Raw genomic sequence first — 26,469 nt, 5'->3', positions numbered from 1 at the left:
CCATTCTGGGTGGAAAAAAGGTACTATTTAACAGTCACTGTTCTAAGCCTTCACTGCTTCTCATTTTGTATGCAAAATTCTAAAGGTTCAGCTTTCGGTTTTTAAATTCACAGCTTCTAAAACCTAGCAGGCAATTTTATGTTAGAATCCTTAACTTATGAAGATGGAGAAAAAAAAATTTGTGAGAGCTAAATTAAGGTTCTGTCATATGATGCTCAAAATAAACTCTAAATTTTGATATATAAATTGCCATTTCTACAAAATGTAATTTGTCTGTTAAATGACAATGTTTAAAAAAAAATTAACTTTCCTTTTACAATGCAGGCAGACAAAACAGAACAAACATGACATCAATGATATACTAGTAAAATACACTAAGTCCAATAAAAGATGAAGAAACTACAAGGAGAAACTAGAATGGAAAATAGGCTACAGGGACTATATGGGTTCATTAACACAAAGAATTTTTGAGTCTGGCCTAAATAATTAATTGCCTTTGACATCATTTTGCTTTCCCCTTTGTTAAAGTACATTTTTCTCAAAGTCAGCAATACCTTGTCTACCTGTCCTGTCTGGGAGATTGAAAGATAAAGGTCTGTAAGAGAGAAGAACGGAAAGAGCTAGAAAGATCAGGATGTTCGGAAAAAAGAAGACTGACTTTTAAAAAGTAGTGACTAAATTCAGACCCATTTATGCATCTTAAAAATAACATGAAAAACATAAAAACTAACAAGTCTCCCCAATTCCCACCCCTCTTACCTCCACCCCGCAGGGAGTCCTTTCATTCCTGGGCAGATTCCAGGGTGCCTCTTACACTTCCCCCAAATCCCACCAACCTCCCCAGCTTAAACCCTCCTCTTCCAAGATCCCAATGTTACAATAAACCATTTCTCTAACAAAGCAGGATAGATGTAAAATACATTCAGAGCATATCTTTGTTGCTTCTCTCTTTAAAGATCTAGGTGATCTTTGCTTCTACCTGTCTAGGTATTGAGAATTAAACTGATTCACTTTTGACTGTCACTGAAAATATACTACCTTTAACCCAAAATAATAAAACCTTTTAATTTCTGACAAACTAAAGGCACCTAGATATTCACATTATTCTAAATATTACTTAAATTAATTTTAAAAATATGATAACCAGGTCTTGCCATCAATCATGATACTCTGAATTTTAATTCTTTTTTGGTAAGTTTTTGCTTACATAATAAATTTTAACTAAAATTTAGTAAGAGTCAGCTTAATAAGGACTTATAGTTTGCTCTTTGAGTAATTTTGGATTATTCTGCAGTCATTTGTTTGGTCGATAACCAATTTAAGAAACATGGAAGCGGAACCCATATGAAAACTTTTGACAATTCAGTGTGTCTGGAATAAAGCTGACAGCATTCCAAATATACTTAAAATATATGAAAATTATTGAAAAATTACAAAGTCAATGTTATTTTTCAACACGATTTCTTAAAATATGATCAGGACTTAATGGCTTCACCTTGACTCAATATCCTATTTTATAACTGAAGTATTAGGAGACATCACATATAGAGAAACACTTGATAAACATATAATGTTGTGGTTTATCCCCAATTGGATTTAAAACACACTTTTCTGTAAAGGAGAAAAAGGAAAACTAATCTGGTAGCAAATAATAGCTGACTATATGTTAAAAGATGATCAGTGGATGAAAAATAGAAGTATTCGCTAATATTCAAAGCCATTTTAAATAGCACTGTTTCTGTAAATGGATTTTTAAGTTATAGTTTCTTATAACTATTTCCATCAAAAATCTAAATTCTGCATTTTACTGTTCTTAATAGATTTAAAAAACTAGTCATTAACAAAGTCATACTGGACAATCAAAAAGCAAACATTCATTATGTAATTATTATAGGTCCTTCATGACTTCTGTCAATATTATACATAGCAAACTAAGGAGAAAAATTATAAAAAGACACAAGAAGAAGGAATTAAATACCTGCAAATGTGAAATTTCCAGACAAGAAGTCAATATATTTTTACAAATGATTACGAAGAATTTATAAATTACTACATATCCATTCATTTCAGACTGATTATTAATGGATTGTGTCACTGTCTCTTGACATTTAAAATCTATATCTATACAGTTTTGTAACGCAAAGTTTAACAGACTACATAATTTTCAAATTATCATTTTACGACTTTAAAAACTACAGCTTAGAGTTTATAGTAAATCTTTTACTATACTTTAAAATACATTGCAAACAAACCACACTAAATATTCTAAGTCCTTTTCCTTGTCCTAAAACAAAATTTTTTCTATTAATCTAGTTTGTTTTCCCTTTTTAAAAACAAATATTTTAAAAATTGGCTATACAACAAGCAAAAGATATACAGTTACCAAAAAGAGTCAATTTTAAGCTCTTTACTGTTACAAGCTTCTCCTTTGGGAAACCAATAGGGATGGTAAATTGAGATAAGAAATGTAAGACTAGTTAACTTTAAATAAAACATTGGAAAATGTTTTTATACAAAGCTTCAACTGTTTCTAACCCTCAGATTTCAGATTGTTTATCATCCTGTGTTTTATTCATTTCAAATGAGCACAGCATTGTGTTAAACTGATCCTTTAAAGTGCCAACAAGATAATTCTTCAGAACTCACCTGTTGTAAATTAATGCTAGCATATTTTTAATATCTTGCTGGCTTTTATAGTATTTTGGCATTATTTCAACCAAACACCTGAACCTGTACTAATAATTATGAATAAATATATTTTCCTAATCTGAGCTATGACTATAAATACCAAAGATAAGAGTATCCTCAAACAAGTATAGTGTTGAATGAGATATCAAGACCACTCATCTTTCTAAACTTCTGCTATAGTAATAAACAATGAAAATATTGTGAACTTGAGTGGCTTACCTACAATACCTGTTACTAACATTCAGCCTAGTACATAAGGGAAGAGTCATTAAAATTCTAGAGTAAGATTTTATATAATGCTAAAGTGCTGGTTGGTTCTCATTCATCCAATCTAACAGCACAAAGTTAGCTATGTATTAACTAACCAAATCTTTCTCTTATAGAATATAATAAAAGTCATAAATACATGTATCACTGAATAAAATGTGACTTAGCAAACTTGTGAGTGACCTTTGGGAAAGATCTAGAATTAAAAGATTAAGGCACTGAATTTCCTTTTTCAATAAGTAATCAGGCTTGCTAAATACCTATTATAACTTCCTCTTGAGAATTCCATTGTCTTGCATTTCCTTTTCCAGAAATAATTTTGTAATGCTAAATTTATATCTCTTCAAAATATTAGTTCTAAGATTTCTTTGATAATTACTGACTAATGTTTTATAAAGCAAATATTGATTCCATTTTTCAAATAATTAATTTCTTTTTTAAGCAATAGAATTTGGAATTGTGTTAATTATCCAAGGCAGTTACGACCATGGCTAAAAGAAGAAAGCACAAAACTATTTGGTGGATAGTAGCCACAGAACATTTAACATACTAAAATTTGTATATTCCATTTTTAAAAACTGAATAAGCATACCAGCTGTACCTAAAGGGTGATACTGAAGGACAAACAGTGAAAGCTACAAATCATGCATAATTTATGATCATGCTTACTATCTTCATTAACTAGAGCACCTTCCATTCTTACCTCAGATTTCTCCAGTTTATTTTGTGCATCAATTTGTGTAACAATCTCATTCATGTTGGTCTCCAATACCATTCCCCCCATCACCATTTCTGCAAGAATATTGTGAACCTAAAGGAAAAAATAATACACACCCATAAAGCAAACTCACTACAAAAACACTCCATAATTCCAGTAATTTTTGTTTCAAATACTACTGTGTCTATTTTATACGTATGAGCTATAAAATAATTTGGAGTAAAGGCTCATAATCCACTTTCGTCACTACTGTGACGTCAAAGGCAGTTAGTTATATAACCTCTTTAAGTCTTAATTTAATGGGCTGTAAAACAGATAATAATATGCTCAAGGTACTTAATGAAGCTATGTGGCATTACTATAAGCTCTAGATTGAAACAAAGTAAAAATTTCTTTTTATTGTAGATACTTTAATAATGCTTTTACTTCACAGCCCTCTCTATATGAAATACTGAGATTTCTTCATATCATCGAATACATCTTAAAACTGAAAATAGCAACTTCCATTGGGGAGAAAAAAATATAACCCAGGTGTTCTTTCATACGGTATTTATTGAATCAAAAATCATTTCGAAGCTGAATTAAGTTTCACAGAATAGTATACTCTGCAATAATTTTTTTAAAATAATGTGGTGGCATTAAGAATGGAAATTTTGAAATTAGATATAAATACTGACTCTATTATTAGTTATTAGCTATATGACCTTCAGCAGTTATAAGACCTAAGTCTGTTACCTTATCTGTAAAATAGAGCTAGAAATAGTATAGGCATCTCATAGGATTATCATAATTCATGTAAAGTGCTTAGTATAGCACCGACAGGTATCATAATAATTTTATTGTTTTTAAACAAAAACTTATTTTAGTTAAATATACAATTGTTTTTCTTTCCTTTTTAAGATTTGGTGCAAATGTATTCAAGATTTTAAAAATATCCTATAATTATTTACTAATTTTTCATTATGGCTAGATGAACACCTCATGAACAAATTTTGAATAAAGAGTTACAGAAATTTCCTAGCAAACAACACAAAACCAGAAGCCACAATTGTTTTTAAAAACTAGTGCTAAATATCATCACTTTGACTACTATCCTTTCTGTTACTAGATACCATTTATTAAAAATGTATTTTGATTCTGTACTTATAGTATCTGATTTAATTCTCACATTAACCTTTGTTAAAGCTGAGAGAATAAACCAGCTTACTCAAGACACATAAACTTATATGTGAAAAATAACAATTCAAACCTAAATCTGAGTGATCCAAATCCAATTCCTTGTTTTCTTTTGTTAACAATAATAAATGAAATTTGTACAGCTAATTAATTTTAGTCATAATCTATGAAAATTCAATTAAACATCAAGAAGATAATTAGGTGATAAAATAAAATACTTTTTAAAAGCTAGTAAGTACTGCGTGCAGGAAAAGTGTTCAGAAAGAAAGGCCATGGATAGCTGACAGATTCATTAAAACTTCTTTTAGCAGTAGAACTTTTCAAAACGAATTCTCATGAGAAAGCACAATTTGTAATGTTGATAAAAATGTCACAACTCCACACCCCTCCCCCATATTTTGCTGGGGCTTTCTCGTGAGTTCATCCTTATATAAAGTGTACCACTGCCTTTCCAAAAACATCTCAGAACACGAGCACCAGAGTAGTGGAAACCATAAACTTCAGGATCACAGAAACATCTACCAAGTTTAGAGGTATCAAAACATGAACAGCCTGCAAATGTAAGTCATATCTATGAAATTCTATGTCAATTTAAGAGATAAGAACTAAGGTGTACATTTGTCCTTGAAGTAAAAATAACTCCTACGAAAACAAATTCAGAAATTCGGAAGAGACAGAAAACACAAATGAAGAGCCAATAAACTAAATCCTTAAAGAAACGTAATCTCGTTTATTATAAAGATAATAAATGCCTAAAGACTGTATTCTTTGCGAGGAGATACTATACATTATGTAGAAATTCAAAAGATAAACAATATGGGAATGAGAAATATTAATTGGAAGGTTACTCCAAAATTATCAAGGTTATGGTGTTCAAAGTAAGGTATGTCACATGAGGAGGGAAAATTTAGCTGCTTCTGGACATAAACCATAACTTCTACTTTCATTTTAATTTTTTTACAACTCAATATAGGCAAATGATTAAAAGTTCAAGCCATAAAAAAACTATGTATGAACAATAATAGTGTCCACCACCCTTTGAGCTTGTTATTAGGTCCCTCTATCCAAAGATAATCTGTTAATTGCATCTTATATATCCTCCCAGAATTTTTTTATGCATACACTTATATGTGTGTGTGTGTGAATATATATATGTATATATATAAAATTTACACAACTGAGATCACACTATATATATTATATTTCACAATTCTGCAAGAAAATAAAAAATGTGTTAAAAGTTAGAGGCAGGAGAGAATGAGGATGTGAATTAAGAAAATAATAAAAGATACTGGTGCTAGATATATGTATAAGAATAATCAATGACACTTTGTTGGTTAAAAACAAAGGCACAAAAATACAAAACTATAAAATTCACCAATCCATACTATTCATTACCACACTTCTAAAAATGAGAGATGTACAGAACACTCAGAAATATAGATAGATTATTAAATGAAAAAATGAGTGGGGCAGAATATCTATAATATGGTCTCACTGAAGTTTACAAAAAAAAATTATACACATACACATACAATACTTGGATATAGCCAAAAAAAATCTGAAAAAAGCATGTAAATACTTTTTAAAAATAGTTTTTAAGAATAGTTTTAGGTTCACAGTAAAATTGAGAGGAAGGTACAGAGATTTCCCATACATGCAGCCCCTACCTCAACATCGTATTTTTCCCCCATTATTAACATCCCCCACCAGAGAGGTACATTTGTTAAAACTGATGAACCTACATTGACACATTATAATCACTCAAAGGTCACAGTTACCTCATGGTTCTCTCTTGGTGCTATATATTCCATGGGTTTAGAAAATTATGTACTGACATGTAGCCATCATTATGGTATGACACAGATTATTTTCACTGTCCTAAAAATCCTCGGTGTTCCACCTGTTCATCCATCCCCCTCACTTCCTAACCCTTGGCAACTATCAAAGCTTTTACTGATTCCATAGTTTTGCCTTTTCCAGAACATTATTTAGTTGGAATCGTATAGTATGTGTAGCCTTTTCAGATTTGCTTCTTTCACTTAGTAATATGCATTTTAAGGTTCTTGGATGTCTTTTCATGACGACATTTTATTTCTTTTTAGCGCTGAATAATTTTCCATTGTTTGGATGCACCACAGTTTAACCATTCACTTACTGAAGGACACTTTGGTTGCTTCCAAGTTTTGGCAATTATAAAAAGAGCTGCCATAAACTTGTATATGCGAGTTTTTGTGTGGATATGTTTTTAGCTCCTTTGGTAAATAACAAGGAGCGTGACTGCTAAACTGTGTGATAAGACTGTTTCGTTTTGTAATAAACCACCAAAGTATCTTCCAAAGTGGATGTATCATTTTGCATTTCCACCAGCAATGAATGAGAGCTCCTGTTGCTTCACATCCTCACCAGCATTTGGTGTTGTCAATGTTCTGGATTTTGGCCATTCTAATAGGTATGTAATGGTAGCTCATTATTCTTTTAATTTGCTGCAAATACTTTTTAATAGATAATATTTACCTAATAGGACTGGCAGAATAGTATGGAGAAAGAATGAAGACTTATCTTTCATTTTATAGGTTTTTCTTGTTTTGTTTTGAAATTTTTTAACATATATTACTTGGTTTAAAAACTTGCTAAAAATAAGAGAGACTGTGCAGTAATTCAGAGGAACAATATTAAAGGCAGTGGCCATGCACACATTTAACTTATTTAAAAGGTAGCAAAAAGTTATTGAATATTTGTTAATAGTGGTAAGAAAACACAAGCATGCCACTTTTTACGTATGTTTAAATTGTACAAATTCTATCTTATATATGTGTCAATGCAGAACCTGGAGACTTTTGCTTAGAACTACCCTAACATGTTTAAGATTAGGTGGTTTCTATTATTTTAATAAAATATTATAATGTACATTATGGGTACCTAATAAATATTAAATATATTTTTTCTTCAAAACTGTTTATCTCAGTTATCTTAACATTCAAAAGTTAAAGAACAAAGTGTTTAGTTGTATTTAAGTTTTCACTGCCCCATCAATAAACCGTTTTTATTCAATGTTTATATAGTGCTCACAGACAGCAGCATCCTGGTTTGAGTAAAGTCTGCATCAACACTAGAGAGTAGAATGAAGACTAAGTCAACGCATTTCACTTTTTAACAATTACAAGTCCTCTACCAAGCTGAACCAAGCATCTAAAAAAGGGTAAATAAAGGAAAGGCAGTCAAATTATGTAGATTGCGTTCTATGAATGGCACTTGTTTTAGAGCATAAGAGCTACTTTGCTATAATTTATGCTATAATTGAGGCCGTTTTCACCAAACATTTTAAAATTTTACTATATTAATATCTGACTACGGGGTGGGTCAAGTAAAATATGGCATATCCATTCTATTCAATACTTCACTTAAGAATAAAACTGATATGTATGTATGGATATGGAAGGATCTAAAGATAGATGAAGTCAGTAAAGCAAAACATAGAACATAACGTGAAACCAAAACAAACTTAATCACTCACTGAACCAATAGAACCACGCATATCTTTGAAAATATGTAGAAAAATGTCTGGAAGCCTATCTAGCCAAAGTATTAGGAAAAATTACTTCAGAGAAGTAGTATGGAATGGGATGAGTGGTAAGGAGTGGTGAGTGGTGTAAAAAGAAGCTTCATATTTCTGAAGTTTTCTACTACTCAAAACTTTCACTTGATAATGTTATTAACCTTAAAAGTGTTTGCTAAGGAAATAATCAGTTCTACAGTAATCTGGTTAATATTATCTTGAGATTGATATAGTTGAATGGGCTCTGGTGCTAAAGAGTACTATCTCCGCACAAACTATTGTTTAATATATTATATAAAAAATTGAAAGTATGATAATTTTGAAAATAATATTTAAATATCAATTAAATATAAATATAAAGAATTAGGAGTATATTTTGTTAGCCTATCGAAATTTTGGTAAAATTTTTAAGATAAAAATAGGAAGGGAAACTATATAAGTAATATATTAATAAAGAAGACATATGTTAATTGCTAAAGGGAAGCAACAGGTACAGTAATTCGGGTAATAGATAAGAGTAATTCTATTTTGGTACACAATGCAATTTTATATTTACATTGAATATGAATGTCTCGAAATCTGAAAATTCAAAACATTCATGTCTGACTGAAAGGCTGGAAAGCTGTTCTATTTTCTATTCTGTATTCTGGGCTGATTAAACAGAAATGATTTTTAAAAGCTCCTTATAAATAAGTTAGAGCTGCTCAGTAAAAGACCTTAGAATACTCCAACTCTATTTTTATCCTTCCTGGCTTATGTATTACTATTGACTTGTATTTTAACACTACAATATTTTGTTTTTGTTTTAACCTCATGAGTACTTTAACAGTTAATGTTCTTTTACCTTTACCCACAAGTTTACTACTTTCTTTGCTCTTCTTCACTGTGTTCCTTCTTATATCTCAGGTTTAAGCACCCTCATTAGAATTTTCTTTAGTGAAGGCTTGCTGGTGGCAAATTCTCTCATTGTTTCTCTGATAATGCCTTTATTTCACCCATATTCTTGAAAGATATTATTGATTTTAGAATTACAGTTTGGCAATTATTTTATTTCAACACAATGTCTTCTAACTTCCACAGTTACTGTTGAGAAATCAGTTTCCAAACTAACCATTGCTCCTGTGAAGGTAATGTGTCTTTTATTTCTGGATGATTTTAAGACCTCTTTTTCTACTATTCAATATTACTATCATTAGTCTAGATGTAGATTTCTTTTTATTTATTCTGCTTGTGATTCTTTTATCTGTGGATTTGTATCTTATATCAATTCTGAAAAATTCTCAGCCATTTAGATACTTAGATATTGAATATGCCTCATTCTTTCTCTTCTTCTGGAAACTAAGAATAAATGTTCATTAGACTTTCTCACTCTCTCCTCCCTGATCTGTAAACTCTCTTTCATATTTTCAATCTTTCTTATTTTTTATGCTTCTTTATGGATAATGTGTCCTATCTTTCCACTCAGCTATATCTAATCTACTTTTAAAACCATCCACTGAAAAATTTAATTTTGACATTTTTTCCTCTTCTCTAAATTCCATTAAATTTTTTTCAAATCATATACTTAAAAAAAAAAATACTTTACTCATTTCAATTTTTATCAGAATAACTTGACAACTTGCTGAGTAGATGGGCTAGATAGAGGCTGATGTATCTGGGGCCAAACTTTTGACGAGTCCTGGCAGGAAAGGGTGGCAAATAGCATGTCTGCAGATTAGCTTTTGAATGGCCCAGCCAGGAATTTGGTATAGAAAGGAAGGATTGAGCAAACGAGTAAATGCATCAAGAACAATGAGAATAACAGAAATGAGAATAATCAAAATCACCTCTCAAGGGTTAGAGAAGCAAATTACAAATATGAAGGAGAAAGCTAGAATAATTTCTATAGTGTTACATTAGACTCTGAAGTATTAAAAACTAAATCCCAGGTTGGTTCACAAAGAACCAGGAGTAACATCACCCCTTTGGCAATGAGCATATATGGTGCGGGGACTGTCATTTCTAAACAGCATTGTCCATTAAAGGAACAAGGGTTGCTTGGAGAAATAGCTAACTCAAGGGTGGAACAGAAAATATGTGATGCTGTCCATAGAAAAGGCCTAGAAACAACGACCAGCCTCATAATTATAAGTACTTCCAGACTGTGGTTTCTATATACCATTTCCCACTAAAAAGAATCCAGGCTGATAACGTGTCTTGAGCAGGAAATGGACAAAATGAGTCTGAAACAGCTATTGTGCCAAAACACAAAGCAGCTATCAAAGTCCATGAGCAAGGGGTAATGTCAAAAGGACTCAGAAGACAACCTGAAGGAGTTCCCATTGGCCAAAGATGGGGCAATTTGAGGATCAAAAATAATAATATTAGCAGTGGCTTAAAACAAATTGATTATGTTAAAATTCAAGTCACAAGAATAGTAAAAAAATTCAATGATCATTTTTGGTAGGTATTAGGAAATCAAATTGTTATGAAAACTGGTAAAGGAAAATACTTCAGAATTTACTGTGCCTTTTCTATATAAACTGTGTCTTTTAAACCCATCGTCTCTGTCTTTTAATGATTATTTCAGTCAATTCACACTTAGTGTTTTAAATAATATATCTATTTTAAACTGTTACTTTCTTCCACCCACCCCATGCTGGTTGATATGATCAAATTTTATTTACATTTCCTCTTCTTTTAAATCAGAGATTCTGTTTATAATTTTCATTCATGATTACTATTCTCTCTTTGCTCTTTCAAACACATGACTTTATCACTATTAGTAAAACAAATATCAGGTCTTCCTACCACTGAGATGCCTTGTTTTCCTACTAAATTGCTCTAATTATCCCTTATTCTCCTTTACCCCAACTGAATACGATAATCAATATACTTTTATAATACATGTTATATGTACCCTTCAAAGTCTCTTATCTTTTCCTTCATGTTTTTTCTCTTAATTTTTCAGTCCTGGGCTTTGAGATTATTTCCTGGACTATATTCTACCATCCTCTTCTTTTAAACTCTATATTTTGAAAAACATGTTTTTAAGGCCCAAGAAGATTTTTCCAAATTGTATTTCCTTACCTGCTTTTTAATAATTTTTAAATTTCAGGTGTTCATCTATCTCCTCTAATAGTTCTCTTTCATGGAACATATGTTCTGATTGTTCAAACTGTTCATCATGTCTCTTGTTGATATGGCATTCTCTTTGTTAGCTCACTGGTACTTAGGTCTGCTGAAATGTTCTTAATGGCTAGACTTTTTCAGTTGGTGAAAGGAAAAGGAGCCTCTCATTCTATAGACTGGTTTAGGGATAGGCTGTCAAACTCCTCAAGAGGGACAGGGCTAGAGGAAACAATTCTGCTCTTAAGAGTAGGAAAGACACTTAGGTCTCCAATCAGATTTCCCTTATCTTGATATTTTAGGGAATGCCAGGAGGGAATGTAGGGAGGGGTGGACAGAGCACATTCACACCTGTCAATGTCAAAGACATACATCCTTCAAACCAAACTCTTCATAGAATCTTCAGCTATCTTATCTTTGCCCTGGGATTTGATGCTGTGTTGCATGCAGTATTAGCAACAACCTGGGGCTGCCCAAGTAATGCCACAGTGTTCAGGAAATGGGCAGGTAACCTAGTTGAGCAAATAAACAGACCTTTCCAGCAAACCCACAATGGATATGTAGTGTAAAAAAGAAATAAACCAAGTTACTAGTATTTTATGGGTCATTACCAAAGCAGAACTTAGCTATAATAAAGAGTCTGACTCCATTTTTGATATTTGACTGTCGATAGTTTTCAAGGCTCATCTCTTCCCCTTCCTCTTCTGTCCCACATCTGGGCAAGCTGATATAGTCCAGGTGCTCCTTCCTTTGCACTGAGGAAAGTTCAAACCATGTAAGACCTGGCTCACATGTGGAAACCCTCATTCCAGGCCTACCCGCTAACTGCATAAAACCCCAAGCCAGCTGTTGTTCCTTGCTCTCCCCAGAAAACCTTATTATGCGAGTGATACATGTTTTTAGATCTTTAGTCTCTACTTTCAAACCAATTTTGGGTAGGGTGGGCTATCCCACTGCTTCAGGATAACTACAATATTAGTCTATGTGACTGATACAGAAATCAGTAAAGATCTATAACAAAAAAACTGGTAACAATCACAGTTAAGGAAAAGACACTTTAGGGGTTGGGCAGCAGGCCACATGGAAATATATACTAGAGGCTAGGAAGTTAGTGATTCATGTTTGTAGTGGAAAAACACTTGGTAAAACTATCACCTGTGAAAACCTGAAAAGCAGATAAATTTACCCATGAAAACTTTTCTCTCTAACATAGGAACTGATGATGTTCCAGATGGTGGCAGCTTTGTCACCATGGATCCCAGAGTAACAACATGTGGAACATAATAAACATACTGCATGAATTAGAAATATATTTGTTGCTACAGCATAAACTAGGTCATCCTGACTGATAACAAAAGGGATATTCTTCACAACTTCCTCCTTTCATCTACCCAGTTGTGATCCAAAATCAGGCTGAGAGTTGTGTGCAAAACTCTATATATCTGCCCCTAAAAAAATATGAGCTGAGCCATAGAAGATCCCTGACTATTGGAAGGTCCAGGGCTGCTTGAAAGGTTGAAAATAATTCTATTATCACTGATGGGCTGAAAACAAGGCTAACATTGTTTTAGATAGAAAATGCAGGGACAGGAAATGTCTATCTGACTGGTCTCAGAATCTTGGAATACTAAAGCTGTTAGTCTTATTGCACTGAAAAACATTAAAACAAGAGCTTAGTCCAGAAAGAAAAGACATAGCTAATTTTGGCAGGTTCTAAAATAGTGACACACTACCGTGTGAAATGAACAGGCTATACTCACTACATACTGTATGATCTCATTTTTGTTTTTTAAAAAGACATTATTTCTGTACTTATATCTAGAAATATACAGACTGCAAAGCGTTAGTGCTACCGTTAGGTTAACTAAACAAGGAGGCTATCAGACCTCGGCAGCCTATATAAGCAAACCAAAACCTAAGCCTGTAAATGCCTATGGTTAAGAAATCAAAACCTAAGGACAACCAATCATAAACAGCCAACTCCACTTTCCCAAATAATACAACTGCTTAAGCTATAGCCAATCAGATAATTTCCTTGCTTTGCTTCTGCCTCTTCTCTGTAAAAGTCTTTCCCCGGGCTCCTGTCAAGAGAGTGCTGCTAACCACTTCTGGTTTGGCACTGCCCGATTTTAATCAATGTGTGCTCAAATAAACTCTTAAAAGTTTTAATACACTTCAGTTTATCATTTAACACCAGGCAATCTCTGAAATCGAGATGGTGTCTATTTATGTTCCTCTTTTCTATATTTTCTAACTTTCTATTGTATATTAATATAAAATAGAAGTTTTAAAAATACTGTATATCATGTATGGAAGTTGAATATGAGTAGAGCTTAATTTTCCTATTAAGGAAAAGTTTTATCCTCTAGAACTTTACTCTTACAGCAACATTTTATAATAGAATCTTCACGTATCTTTTAAATTGCTACATTTTTATATAAGGTAATGATTTTTGAGCAGTCATTTAAAAAACAGAGCTTTTAAAAATATTTTAATCATGCACCGAAACATAATTTTGAATACTGTGAACGTTAATTCCTAAAAATAATGTATTTGTAAGTGAAAAAAAGTAAGATAGAGAAAAACAGCAGAAAACTAAAAATAGACTCTTAAAAATACCAAGTTTAAGTCTATCCAAGATGAGTTAATACATGAAATCAAATCACTCAGTAAATGAGAAATATGATCAAAAAGATTGCCTAATGATAAATTTATCCTTTTGATGTTCACAATAATAAAATGCATTCCTTGTGCTAAGCTTGACTGTGGTAATGGTTACAGAACTATATACATCTGCCAAAACTTAGTTTACCTGTATGCTTAAAAGTGCTCAGCTTTAAATGCATGTAAATTATACCTCAAAAAAGTTGATTTCTAAAAATCACATTTTTTGCAACAATTTTTGACAACTTATTTTCAGACTATGTTATTCAATGACTTAATCATTCAAAACAATCTGTTACATTATATAATACAGAAAAAAATCTGTATACTGTAAAAGTAGAATCTCTTCCTTCTAAATTGCGTATCACCAATACTCAGTAATATTGGACAGAAAACTCAGTCATCCTTCCTCTCACCTCCTCTTTTCAATAGGCTATCGGGGCCTGTCAATTCTATTTTCTTTCATCCCTAATATACTGCCTTAGTTCATTTCTTTCTGGACTACCGCCAACAGACTCCTAATCGATTTCCCTGTCTTTAATCTCCCACCTACCAACCCAAACTCAAAGAGCAGAAAAAAACAGTTTTGCCCCAAAAATGCACAAAGCAACAATAATGCCAACAAAAGCTTCTTTAAAAAAATTAATTGCTTCAGAACGAAGTCTAAAATCCACGTCATCTAAGGCACTTCAAAATTAGGTCTCTTAATCAATAAAACTACCCCCTCACAAGAAGCCTGTATTTTATATCTCTGCCTACAGGGCCATCCTCTCCTTTTCTGTCTGTGAAATATCTACTAATCCTTAAAATTCCAGTTTAAATGTAATTTATTCCATTTACACACTCCTTGGCAGAGGTGGGTGGTTCAGCTGTGTTCCCATTAACACTCTGAACATACTGTTACTTGTCAATGCCACTGTTTCTTCCTCTAGATGTGAATACCTTTAGGACAGGGTCTGAAGCATCACTAAACACAGTATCTGGCTCATAGTAAACATAATTTATGAACTGAATAATAAATAAATAAATAGAAATAGTATTATTCACCAAATCTGTTTTTACTTTGACAAATACAAATTAACATTTTTCTTAGATAAAAAGTTTAAAAGATTTGATAATACAGAAAGATTACCTTGTCTACATGGAAAATTAAATCCAGTTCACAGACATTTTCAAAACACTTGTCTAATGTTTCCACAAATACCTAAAGAAAAAAGAGAAAAAGGTTAAAAGCTTTTGAGAACTGTATAAGTTCATTTAAATCTATTATCTATAAGGCAAACAATTCTTAATTATGAACTAAACTTTTCTAAGTCTATTATCACATTTCTTTTTTAAATTAAAAACTGTATTAAGTGCAAAAGGAGTAATTACAGACAATTCTTCATGTAAAGTACTTTTCAATACAAAGCAAAATAAACTTTGCTAAAAATAAGAACTAGAAATTCTTGGCACCATTACTTACAAAAGCACTGAAAAATACTCAAATCAAGCTCTCTATCCTCATGTGAGAAAAAAAAAAGCAGAAAGCTTATTAGAAGTATTTATCAAGATAGATGGGCAAAGTCCAAGTCTCTACCACATCTAATATACCCAGTAATTTCTAATTAGCAAATCAGTATAAAAGATCACTAAAAATTACTTACAGAAAGAATACAGACTGTGGAATCAGACTTACCTATGTTCAAACTCTAGCTTGAATATCCTGTATGACCTTGTGTGAGCGAGCAGGACTGGGTTGCTCAAACCCTACTACACATTCCCTAAAATGGCTTGTTTTCAGACTAGCCCCTGGCTAGCTCCTGGACTGAGCCCTTGGAAAGTTCTGTCTGATAAGAGTGTTTTATATGCCCGCGGCCTTGGGCCACACTGGACCAGTCTGAGGAGACAGTTTACGCTACCAATGTCATTTATGGTGACCAGCTCTTCTTCTCTGAGGTTCTGGAACTTAAGTAACCAAGTCAGTCATGCAGGTTCTACATGCCTATGTAAGTGACCCTCAATAAAAATCCTGGACACTCAGGATAGGGTGAACTTCCTTGGTTGTGAACACTTTGCACATGTCATCATATATCATTTTGGGGGTCTTGTGTAACTCTAGTGGGAATGAACATCTAGGAGCTGACACCTGGTTTCCTCCAGACTTCCCCCATGTGCCTTTGATGAATTTACTCTATATCTTTTCACTGTAATAAACCCTCACCATGAGTATCTGAGTCCTATGAATCCTAGCAAATCATTCAGATGGTCTGGGGGACCTCAAAAATTAATCTCTTAAATCCCACCTTGCATAGTTATCAATATCTATTCTATTCCTATTTCTATTACTACTATCCTTCTCAATGGTAGCATTCACAGACAGAATGACCATATAATTTATTATCCAAACTGGGGGTATTAAGAACAAAAGAGAGCAACTATTAACTATTACAATAATAGGATGTAATGTTATCATAATATAATAACAGCCTGGAAAAACAGATGTAAACCAAGACTCTTCCAAGCAAGATGAAATGTATGGTCACCCTATTCATAGGTGACCCTATAAGACAAAGAGTAAAATCTAAACAGCAGGCTTCTTGCTATACTGCTCTGACTTTAGGCCAATTTAAACAGATTCACAACCCCAGCTTCCAACTTAGCATCAATGAAGATGGATAAAACAGGTGAAACAATGTAGATATGTAACTAGATGACTAAAATCAACATTGTCTTAGTCCAGGGGTAGGCAAACTTCTCTGCAAAGTGCCCAAGAGTAAGTAATCTTTTGTGATTGGCTTCTTTATCATTATTTTTGTGAGATTCATTTATGTTATAACATAATACAATAGCTCATTCATTCTTGTTATACAGTATACCTTGCATTAATATGCCACAATGTATTTATCCATTCTACTGTTGACAGAAATTGGGTTGTTTCCAGTATGGGGTTACTACAATAAGTACTGCTAAGAACATTCTTATACATGTATACCTAGAATAAAATTTCTGGATCACCAGAAATTTTAATACATTGTGGCATATTAATGCAAGGTATACTGAGCAGCATATATTCAGCTTTGCAGACAGTGCCAAATAGATTACAAAGCAATTATAAAAATTTACACTCCAAATAACAATATATGAGAGTTCCCACAGTTTCACACCCTTGTCAGCAGTTTATGTTGTCAATCTTTTAATTTTAACCATTCTTATGGGTTTGTGGTAATATGTCATTATGATATTAATTTGTATTTCCCTAATGGCTAATAAGATTGAGCACCATTTCATACGTATCAGCCTTTCTGATATCCTTTTTTATGATGTCTGTTCAAGAATTCTGCTCATTTATCTACTGGCTTGTCTTTTACTTACTTGACATATTCTAGATACAGTTCTGTTATAGGTTCATAACACATTACAGATATCTTCTACTTTGTGGCTTGCCTTTTCACTCTCCTAATAGTATTCTTGGAACAGAAGTTTTAAATTTCAATATAGCCCAATTTATCAGCTTTTTTCCTTTATGGTTAACCTTTTTAATGTCTAATTTAAGAAATCTTTACTACAACAAGGTCAAGAAGATATTCTCCCAAAAACACAAAAGCTTTTATTGTTTCCTTTTTCATGTTTGGACTGAATCTATTTGGAATTGATTTTTGTGTATGGTGTTAGGTGGTCCTCCTAAATTTAAAATAATTATTAGAGTCTATTTTTTCACGCTTATTCTTCTCAGTTCCAGTGATTTGAATAATTATATACTGAAGCAATCCTATTTTAACCATAAGAACGTGACTATCTTGGTGAAAATGCTATTTAAATAGTTTCCCTTCATTTACTTATAGAAGACCAGTGGGACCTGCTGAATGTGCAGATTATGTTGAGCAAAGAAAAAATAAATTCTTGGTAGCATTAAGTGTGGCACTGGTGAACTATGGAGTGGTTTAAAAAAAAAAAAAAAGCTGCCTACAGAGGCAGTATGGTACAGTGGTGAGGAAACCAGAAAGACCTGGCTTCAAACTCCTGCTATGCTTCTACCTACCTATGTGAGCCTGAGCATTACTTAACTCCTCCAAATACCAGAACTACAAAAGTGATAAAACTACCTACCTTTCTGGTTTATCTTAAAGAGTCAGTTAAATGACTGAGATAAAGTGCTCAGCAAAGTGCCCAAAACACATCTAATGGAAACTGGTATTGTTCATCTGGCTGTTCGAAACATGTGATTATAAAATTAAAATAAAGAGTTATAATTCTGCTGATAAATGCTGATATAAAAGCAAGGTAACTACATGCTGAGGCTATCAAAACTTTGTGATTTGCTTGTTAACTTAGAAAAAAAATGTCAATATTTAAACCAGAATGATACCACTTATGAAAAATGTGAATACTTTTTAAAATACCCTGTAGCAAAATGTCACTATAACTACATGTTCTTAATTTAGGAAAAGAATTCCTAAAATATCATGTATTCAAATGCTAAGTTTGGTTTAAAAAAACCAAAGACCCTCTTTAAAAAAACTTTCCATTACTTTTCTTTTAATTTGTGCAAAAATGATTTAATATAATTTGATATCTAAAGCCCCAAGGTAGATACACTGTTTATCTATTACATAGACAAGGCCAACACAAAACTATCTACAAACTAAAGAAATTAAGAAAAACAAATTAATAGGCTTTGGGGATTCCAGTGAGACCATCACCACCACCAACAACAAAGAATTAATAAAGCTGCTGTATTTCAAAAGGAACTGGTAGTGAATGGTAAATAGCACCCTCTTGTGTTTCATTTTAAAAATTATGGAGTTTCAAGTAATTTCAATATAATTATGTACTAAACAGCTACTCATTATTCTCTGGCCTCAAGGAATTCAAAGGCTTATGGGAGAAAAATTACTTTTAATTTACTAAGAGAATTGTATTTTAAATTTTATTTTAATAATTACCTGGTTTTCCAAAAATAAATATAAAAAAAGATTCAGAAAAATGCCATTGACATGTAAACAGAATCTGCTTTCCACATACTCTTCTATCAACAGAACTTTCTTGTATTTCATTTATCTTTAATTACAAATCTATATGTCCAGGTCATGAAGGATAAGAGGAATTTATTATGAAGCAACTTAGCAATTAAGAGTATTTAAGGAGCACAACCTTTAGCATGTCTCTATTAATATTCCAGTTTAGCCTCTAACTATGAAATCTGGGGCAAGTTAACTTTAAGCCTCAGTTTCTTCACTTGGGCATAATCATGGCACCTATACCATAGAGTTGTTTCATTGATTAAATGAATAAATATAAAGGGCTTAGAACATTGTCTCACTAGAAATAGTATTCAACGTATGTTAGCTAGTACTATAATACTATATACATATAGAGAAATAAAAATGGGTACTGGGTACAATAAAAATAGATGCCACAAAATATCCTTAAGCAATATCACTTATTTGGCAGACACCCCTCCCTTCCCCAGCTTTACAATTTGTAGGTAAAACAGTAATTCCTTTCTACGTTTAGGGACTTCTGTTAAATTTCAAGAGGAATTGACCCTACTGTTTCCAATCTATAATATTAATGAAGTATATAAATGTTAAACCAACATACTATAAGACAAGAAAAGTCTTAAGCCCAAGAATAGGAGGAATAAACTTAAGAATACTGATACAATGCCAAGAGATCTGTAAAAAAATTCTTTTCTTTTCTAGAGAGGTACTGGTTTAGCTCAAACCAAGAAAACACCACTAAAAATGTACCAATAAAGCTAGGGAAGTCAGACTGAACTTAAAATCAGATCAATTACCTTTGAAGATGAACTATGAGTGTAGCCTAGCTACATATTCCAATATGTACCATTACATGTAATATTCAGAATCTTTAAAGTATGGTGTTTAAGCTATGTACACAACACTTGACTTGGCATACGAATGGATCTGGGACTGGATTTCCACTAAACCTGACCTGGACACATTGATGTGCCAATGATGACAATCTTAGTAAAAATAGACATTTATTATGCATTTGCTACAGGCACTTTACAGATATTAAACTCTCAATTTCAATATGAAGAAATTAAAAGTTGATAGAAAGGCTGTCTTCTATTATTCATGTCATAATGATTCTGAAAGAAATCATCACATCAATAATTCTTTTTGTTTGATTTATTTCTCTTTTAAAAAGCTAGCATTTTTTGAGTATATACTACTATGGCATTGCTACTGTTCCAAGTGATTTAAATACATTATTTTATTTAATCCTTCACAATAATCCCATGGGTAGGTACTTTTATTATCAACTTTTGCAGAGGAGTAATACAAAGCAAAAAGTTAACTACCAAAATAGATAGGTAGTAGAGTCTTGACTTAAAATCTAGAAAGTTTTATTGCAGAACCTACATTCTTATTCACTAGGAAATAATCCCTTCAATAACAATAAAAAATAATACTTCGTTTTTAATGTAGTAAGAAGTGGTTATTTTAAGAATTTGAAAAATATAGAAAAGTATAAAGGGCAATTTTACTTTCCATACTACCACCCACATTAACACAATACAATGAAAACAAAGACTACTTATACTACAGGAAATTTAATTACATTGTAGCCCCTCAATTAAAGTGACTTAATATGATTTGTATGTTAAATTTAGAAGTTTAAGGAAGAACTTGGGTTTTGAATTTGTAAGGCTAATACATAAAATATTAATTTAAAAATGAAAGTAGCCTCTGATTATTTCTTTCTCTGAACAAAACCTACTCATGAGAACATTTTAAAAAAACATATTGACATAAATTGTTAGAACTATCTTTAAACTTCCAAGCAAAAGTTAATTTTAAAAATGGCCTTGAAAGCTATTCTACCTATAATTGAACATGATACGACTGATATTTTGAACGCTGATTTAAACCAAAATAAGATGAATAATAATCTTAGCTTTTCCTTTCAGAATTTCAACTAATAAATACAGAAGGCAGGATGGAAAAATCACCATTTGGCATATACCACAATAATAATTCTTTCAGGCAAGAATCATCAATAGATGTTAAAATTAATGACCAAAAATATGTTTAGAAAAAGGATATTTATATAGTTTCAAAAATATTCCCCATACAATACTTTTAAGCATAAAGGGAAAATGGAAGTTTACAGTAAACCTGACAGGCGTCACCCTAACCAAGGAATCAGAATAAATATCACAAGTAATGGGACAAAAATGACATCATGTACCTCCTAATACACTGAAAAGGACATAACATCGCTTCTGTAGTATTTTTGCCCAAAATACATACACCAAATTTAATCATTAAGAAACATTAAACAAATCCAAACTGAGGAATATTCTACAAAATAACTGGCCAGTACTCTTCAAAAGATCAAGATATGAAAGACATGAATAAAAGACAAAAATGAATAACTATTACAGAGTAAAGGAGACTTGGGAGACACGAAAACTAAATGAAATATGTGACCCGAACTGAACTCTGAATGAAAAAAAATGATATTAATGGGACAACTGGCAAATTCTGTATAAAGTCTAAAGATCAGACAAAATTAACAGTATCAATGTTAATTTCCTGATTTTAATCACTGTCCTGTGGTTATACAGAAGATGTTAAATTTGGAGAATCTAGAAGACAGGGTAGGAAAAAAATCTGAAAAACATAGTTCAAAGTGCACTTTCCTCTTCTAGATCTAATTCCTCCCTGAGAAAAGCAACTACTAACAAAACTAAAAGGAGAAACTGACAAAAACACAATTATAGTGGAGAACCTAAACACTCCATAGACAGCTATGGCTAGATTGTCCAAACAGAAAATCAATAAGGAAATATCAGCTTAAAAGACACATTATACCAAATGGACATAATTGACATGTACAGAGCCTTTCACCCCAATACGCCGGTTTATATTTTCTTCCCTAGTGTACGTAAAACATTCTCAAGGATAAACCATATGTTGGGACACAAAATTAGCCTCAATAAATTTAAGACTGAAATCAAAGCAAGCATATTCTCTGACCACAGTGTTCTAAAACTGGAGATTAACTGCAAACAGAAATTGTGAAAAAATAAAGATATGTGGAGATTAAACAACATGCTACTAAAGAATGACTGGGTCAAAGAAGAAATAAAAGGAGAGATGGAGAGACACAAGGAAACAAATGAGAATGAAAAGACATATCAAAACTTTCAGGATACAGCAAAAACAGTAACAAGAGGAAAGTTTATATCACTACAGGCCTATCTCAAGAAACAAAAAAAAAATCTCAAATAAACGACCTAACATTTTATCTTAAAGAACTAGAAAAAGAAGAACAAATGAAACTCAAAGTCAGCAGAAGGAAGGAAACAATTCCTCCCTGAAAACATACCATTCTACGCTGGGAAATAAAGAATTCACCTTAAATAAAAACACCATAAGATGAGTTGTTTTCTCTCTCTTGAACCTACTTTGAAGGGGAAAAATTTAATTTTAAGTACCTTCCAGCTCTAAAATTCTGACTTTTAGTACCTGAGTTCCAAAATACTTCCTTTACCACTATAAAATAAATAACAACGTCTACTACATTGTAGGCCCTCTGCTGACGGCTCTACATACATTAGCTCTAATTCTTCCAACAATGCTGGCAAGGTAGGTATGAGAACCAACACCTACAGACAAGAAAATTGGGGATGGATAACGCTATGTAATTTGCTCAAAAGAATATAACTATGAGATGGCAGAGCCAATATTCAAATCCATACTGTCTGACTCCAAATACCAATTTGACACTATGATGTCTCCCAAGAGGACTGCTGAGATGTCAACAAAACATGTACCTTAGAATAGTAAGTATCACCAAATTTGACACCAGGATTTATCATGAAGAAGTAGCAACAAAAATAACTGAAAAGTAAACTTTACATTTCCAATTATTGGAACTTAGACTTTTCAACAAGAAAGTAATATAGGAAAAGAATCTTAGGAATGCTGAATCGCTCTAACAGTGTGTATTTTAAATTGTTTACAGAAAAACTTTTTTGATTCCCACATGTATATAAGAAAAAAGTCCTATTAAAAACGAGAAGTTTTACTATTCTGGTAATATAGTACAGTATAGCAAGCAGAATTTTCCTAAAACGATCCTGGGCATTCGCTCTGGATTGCCTGGAAGATAAGCCAACAGCGCCAGGACTCCCTCTTTCTCCAGCAGGAGGCACTGCACTAGAACTCATTTTTCCAGATCAGGGGTTTATTCACCAACCTCCCTCTCAATAAAGAAAATGCAACCTCTCACAGTTCTCAAGTGCTAGTCAGCTGAGTTTCCCAGACAATTCTCAAAAACAGGTGGCACCTAAACCTACATAGCTAAAGCTTAAGTAGTGTATATATGTCATCCCGCTGACAAGGGTGCTTTCAAACCTACCCTTATAATAAGGTAGAACAATGATGTGGAGTGGGATGGAGCAAAGCCTCCACTGGCACACCATTCTATGTTAAGGTAGTACCTATCTCAGCATAATTTCCTATGTGATGATGGGAATAGGAGATTTTTCTTCACCTAAGTATTCTTGGCTTACAAGTTTCCCCAATTAAGCCTATTTCTTATCACATTAACTCTATTACCATATAGAGTTCATCCTAGACCATCATACACACAGAATTAAAAGATTCACAAATTCTTTTATATGAAAAACATATAAAAGGACTTCTTTATCCAGTTCAGTTTATATACTAATAAAATAATACTGTATATGCCTTCCTTATAAATATATGCTTTAATGATAATGATAGCTAAAAACACTGACTCCTACGTCAGTAATTTAGCCACAAGCTTCACAGAAAATATCTTTTAATGATAATGATAATGTTAGCTAAAAACACGGACTCCTACATATCAGTAATTTAGCCACAAGCTTCACAGAAAATATCTTTTTCGAAATCTGCACCTACTCTATGAGTTGGTATTAGTAGTATTACCCCTATTTTGCAGATGAGGAAAATAACAGTCAAAGAGGTTAAATAACTTGCCCAAAGTTATATAGTCATGACAAAGCAGAGCCAGAAGAGTTTTAACCATTACTAGCTTGCTTTAATTCACTGATCTTTCTAACAACCTCACAGGTCTGTATATTGAAAGTCACATTTGACAGGTGAAAAAAACTCAAGATCTGTAATGATTAAATGATATGCTCAATCTTGCACTAAATTAAATTAGCATCAGCAGCCATAACCAAATTCGCAAAAGCTAGTCTAATACACAGTACCATAGTAATTACAAATGCTATACATGGTGCTCTAATTTATACATTTATTCTAATACAACGGTCAAAACTTATCTTTCTACACCTAAAAAAAAGTTTAGCTGTTAGTTGTCAATTCTTCCTAACTACAACTGAACAAGAGTGATACTACTGTAATTGCTATATGTGATGCAGAAAACAACAGAAAATAGAATTATCTAGTGAACTTTCATGCCCCATTATTAGCTTGGCATAACAAATTAATTGAGGACAATATGACTGCTTATAAATAACTCAAACAACAAACATTAATATTTAATAAACTTCTATTCTCACTCTGTAAATATTTTAACATTCCCAATGAAGATAAGCTACAGCAGAAAGGGCTCTAAGAAAAGCTATCAACTCTGAAATTTATTTATATGGTAGTCAATATCACACTAAAATAGTACACATCAAAAACAAAAAAGGATTGCCTTTTCCCCCTAACTTACAAAGAATTAAACAAAAACACACAGAAAACAGAAGCTGATTCTTCAATTTAGTGACATAAGAAATTTACTAATAATGCCTTCTCTCAGATTTTATATAAGTCAAATTTGGGATAACATATGCATTTACACAAAATCTTTACATAAAAATATATGCTTCCATGATCATTTAAATGATATCATTTCTAATGTTCAAAATACCAAAATTAAGCATATGTTTAGTAATCACATGTTGATGTTTATTAAAATTTCTTGATCCATTCTCTAAAGAATATACACAACCAAGAGGTTTTGATCTAAACTCTTAGTTTATACTTTTCCATGTTTGCTTTTTATATTATAATTGCCTTTCTCAAAACTAGAGGATGGACAAAGCAAGAAATCAGTTCTTAATAAGCTCTAAATAGCTGTTTCATGAAACAAAAGTAGAAACAATAAGTTACTCCTTTCCACCTTTGTTCACTCAACCAATGTTTTTACAAGTGACTGAGTCATGCATGCTCAGCACTCCTTCTTAAGTATTAAATGATCTACGGTAATCACAGGGGAAAGACAGCAACCATAGAACTTCGAACATGTTCACAGTAGTGACAGAATTAGTCCCTGTAAGATAAATTATAGAACTTATCTTTTTTTTGTGACATGAATAGTTCAACATGTGATAACTCAATATGATCTTGCAAAAACAGTTCTAGCCTACATTAGCAATGGGAAGATAACATAATTCTCCTGAAATTCTCTTTTCTACATTTTATATAATAGGGAGACAAATTTGAAATATCAAGAATCAACATTTGAATAGTAATGGCTAAAAAAAATTGCAAAACACAGTGTCTACTTTCCACAAACATATAACAGAATTTACTTCAAATATGATAAAGGACATTTGTCCTTTGGCAACTCTCCATATAACTCCCTTCTGAGATATAACAACTATGCTCTCGTAACCATTAAGATTGACCACAGCATCAAAATAATAATCAATGATGACAACTTAAAGCTCAGGACACAAATGTAAAATACTTCTGATTTGCCTCTGGGAAAACTCACATTTGTTTTAGTTTTTAATTTATTTAATTAATTTCAAGTATACAGTACATTGGTTAGACATCTATATAGTTCATAAAATGATCTCAGTTGCTCCCTTCCTCCCAACCCTCCATCTAGCCAACATATTAATGCTAACTGCATTCCCTATGCTATGCTCCCCATCCCCATGAACATCCATCAGCTACTAATTTATACTTCTTTAACCGTTCATCCCATTCTCCCAACCTACTTCCCTCTTGCCATCACCAGATTATTCTCTATATTGGTGAGTCTGTTTTTGATTAGTTTGTTCTTTTTATTCCTTAGATTCTGCATATAAGTGAAATCACATAGTGTTTATCTTTCTCTGTCTGACTTAAATACTTTTTAGGTCCATCAAAGCAATATCTTTTCCCATCCCCTTCCTTTTAGTCTGTGTCTTTTAATCTGAAGTGAGTCTCTTATAGGCAACATGTAGGGGTCTTGTTTTCCTTTCCATTCATCCACTCTATCTTTTAGTTGGAGCACTTAATTCTTTTCCATTTGAGGTACTTATTGGTAGGAATGTAGTTGT

General features: G+C 32.3%; 1 protein-coding gene across 1 annotated transcript in view; it reads right to left on the bottom strand.

The window, feature by feature from the left end:
• The window catches only part of AP3S1 (adaptor related protein complex 3 sigma 1 subunit), a 59,828-nt gene that overhangs the window by 5,972 nt on the left and 27,387 nt on the right, over window positions 1-26,469 (bottom strand). The window contains exons 4-5 of the mRNA XM_011358256.2: window positions 15,313-15,384; window positions 3,659-3,766 (exon numbers count right to left, since the gene is read on the bottom strand). Of these exons, the coding sequence (XP_011356558.1) occupies window positions 3,659-3,766; window positions 15,313-15,384 (180 nt within the window). The remainder of the gene's footprint in view (window positions 1-3,658; window positions 3,767-15,312; window positions 15,385-26,469) is intronic.

Source organism: Pteropus vampyrus, unplaced genomic scaffold (assembly GCF_000151845.1).
Source record: "Pteropus vampyrus isolate Shadow unplaced genomic scaffold, Pvam_2.0 Scaffold39, whole genome shotgun sequence".
Classification (NCBI taxonomy): Eukaryota; Metazoa; Chordata; class Mammalia; order Chiroptera; family Pteropodidae; genus Pteropus; species Pteropus vampyrus.
This window is presented reverse-complemented; position numbering and strand designations above follow the sequence as displayed.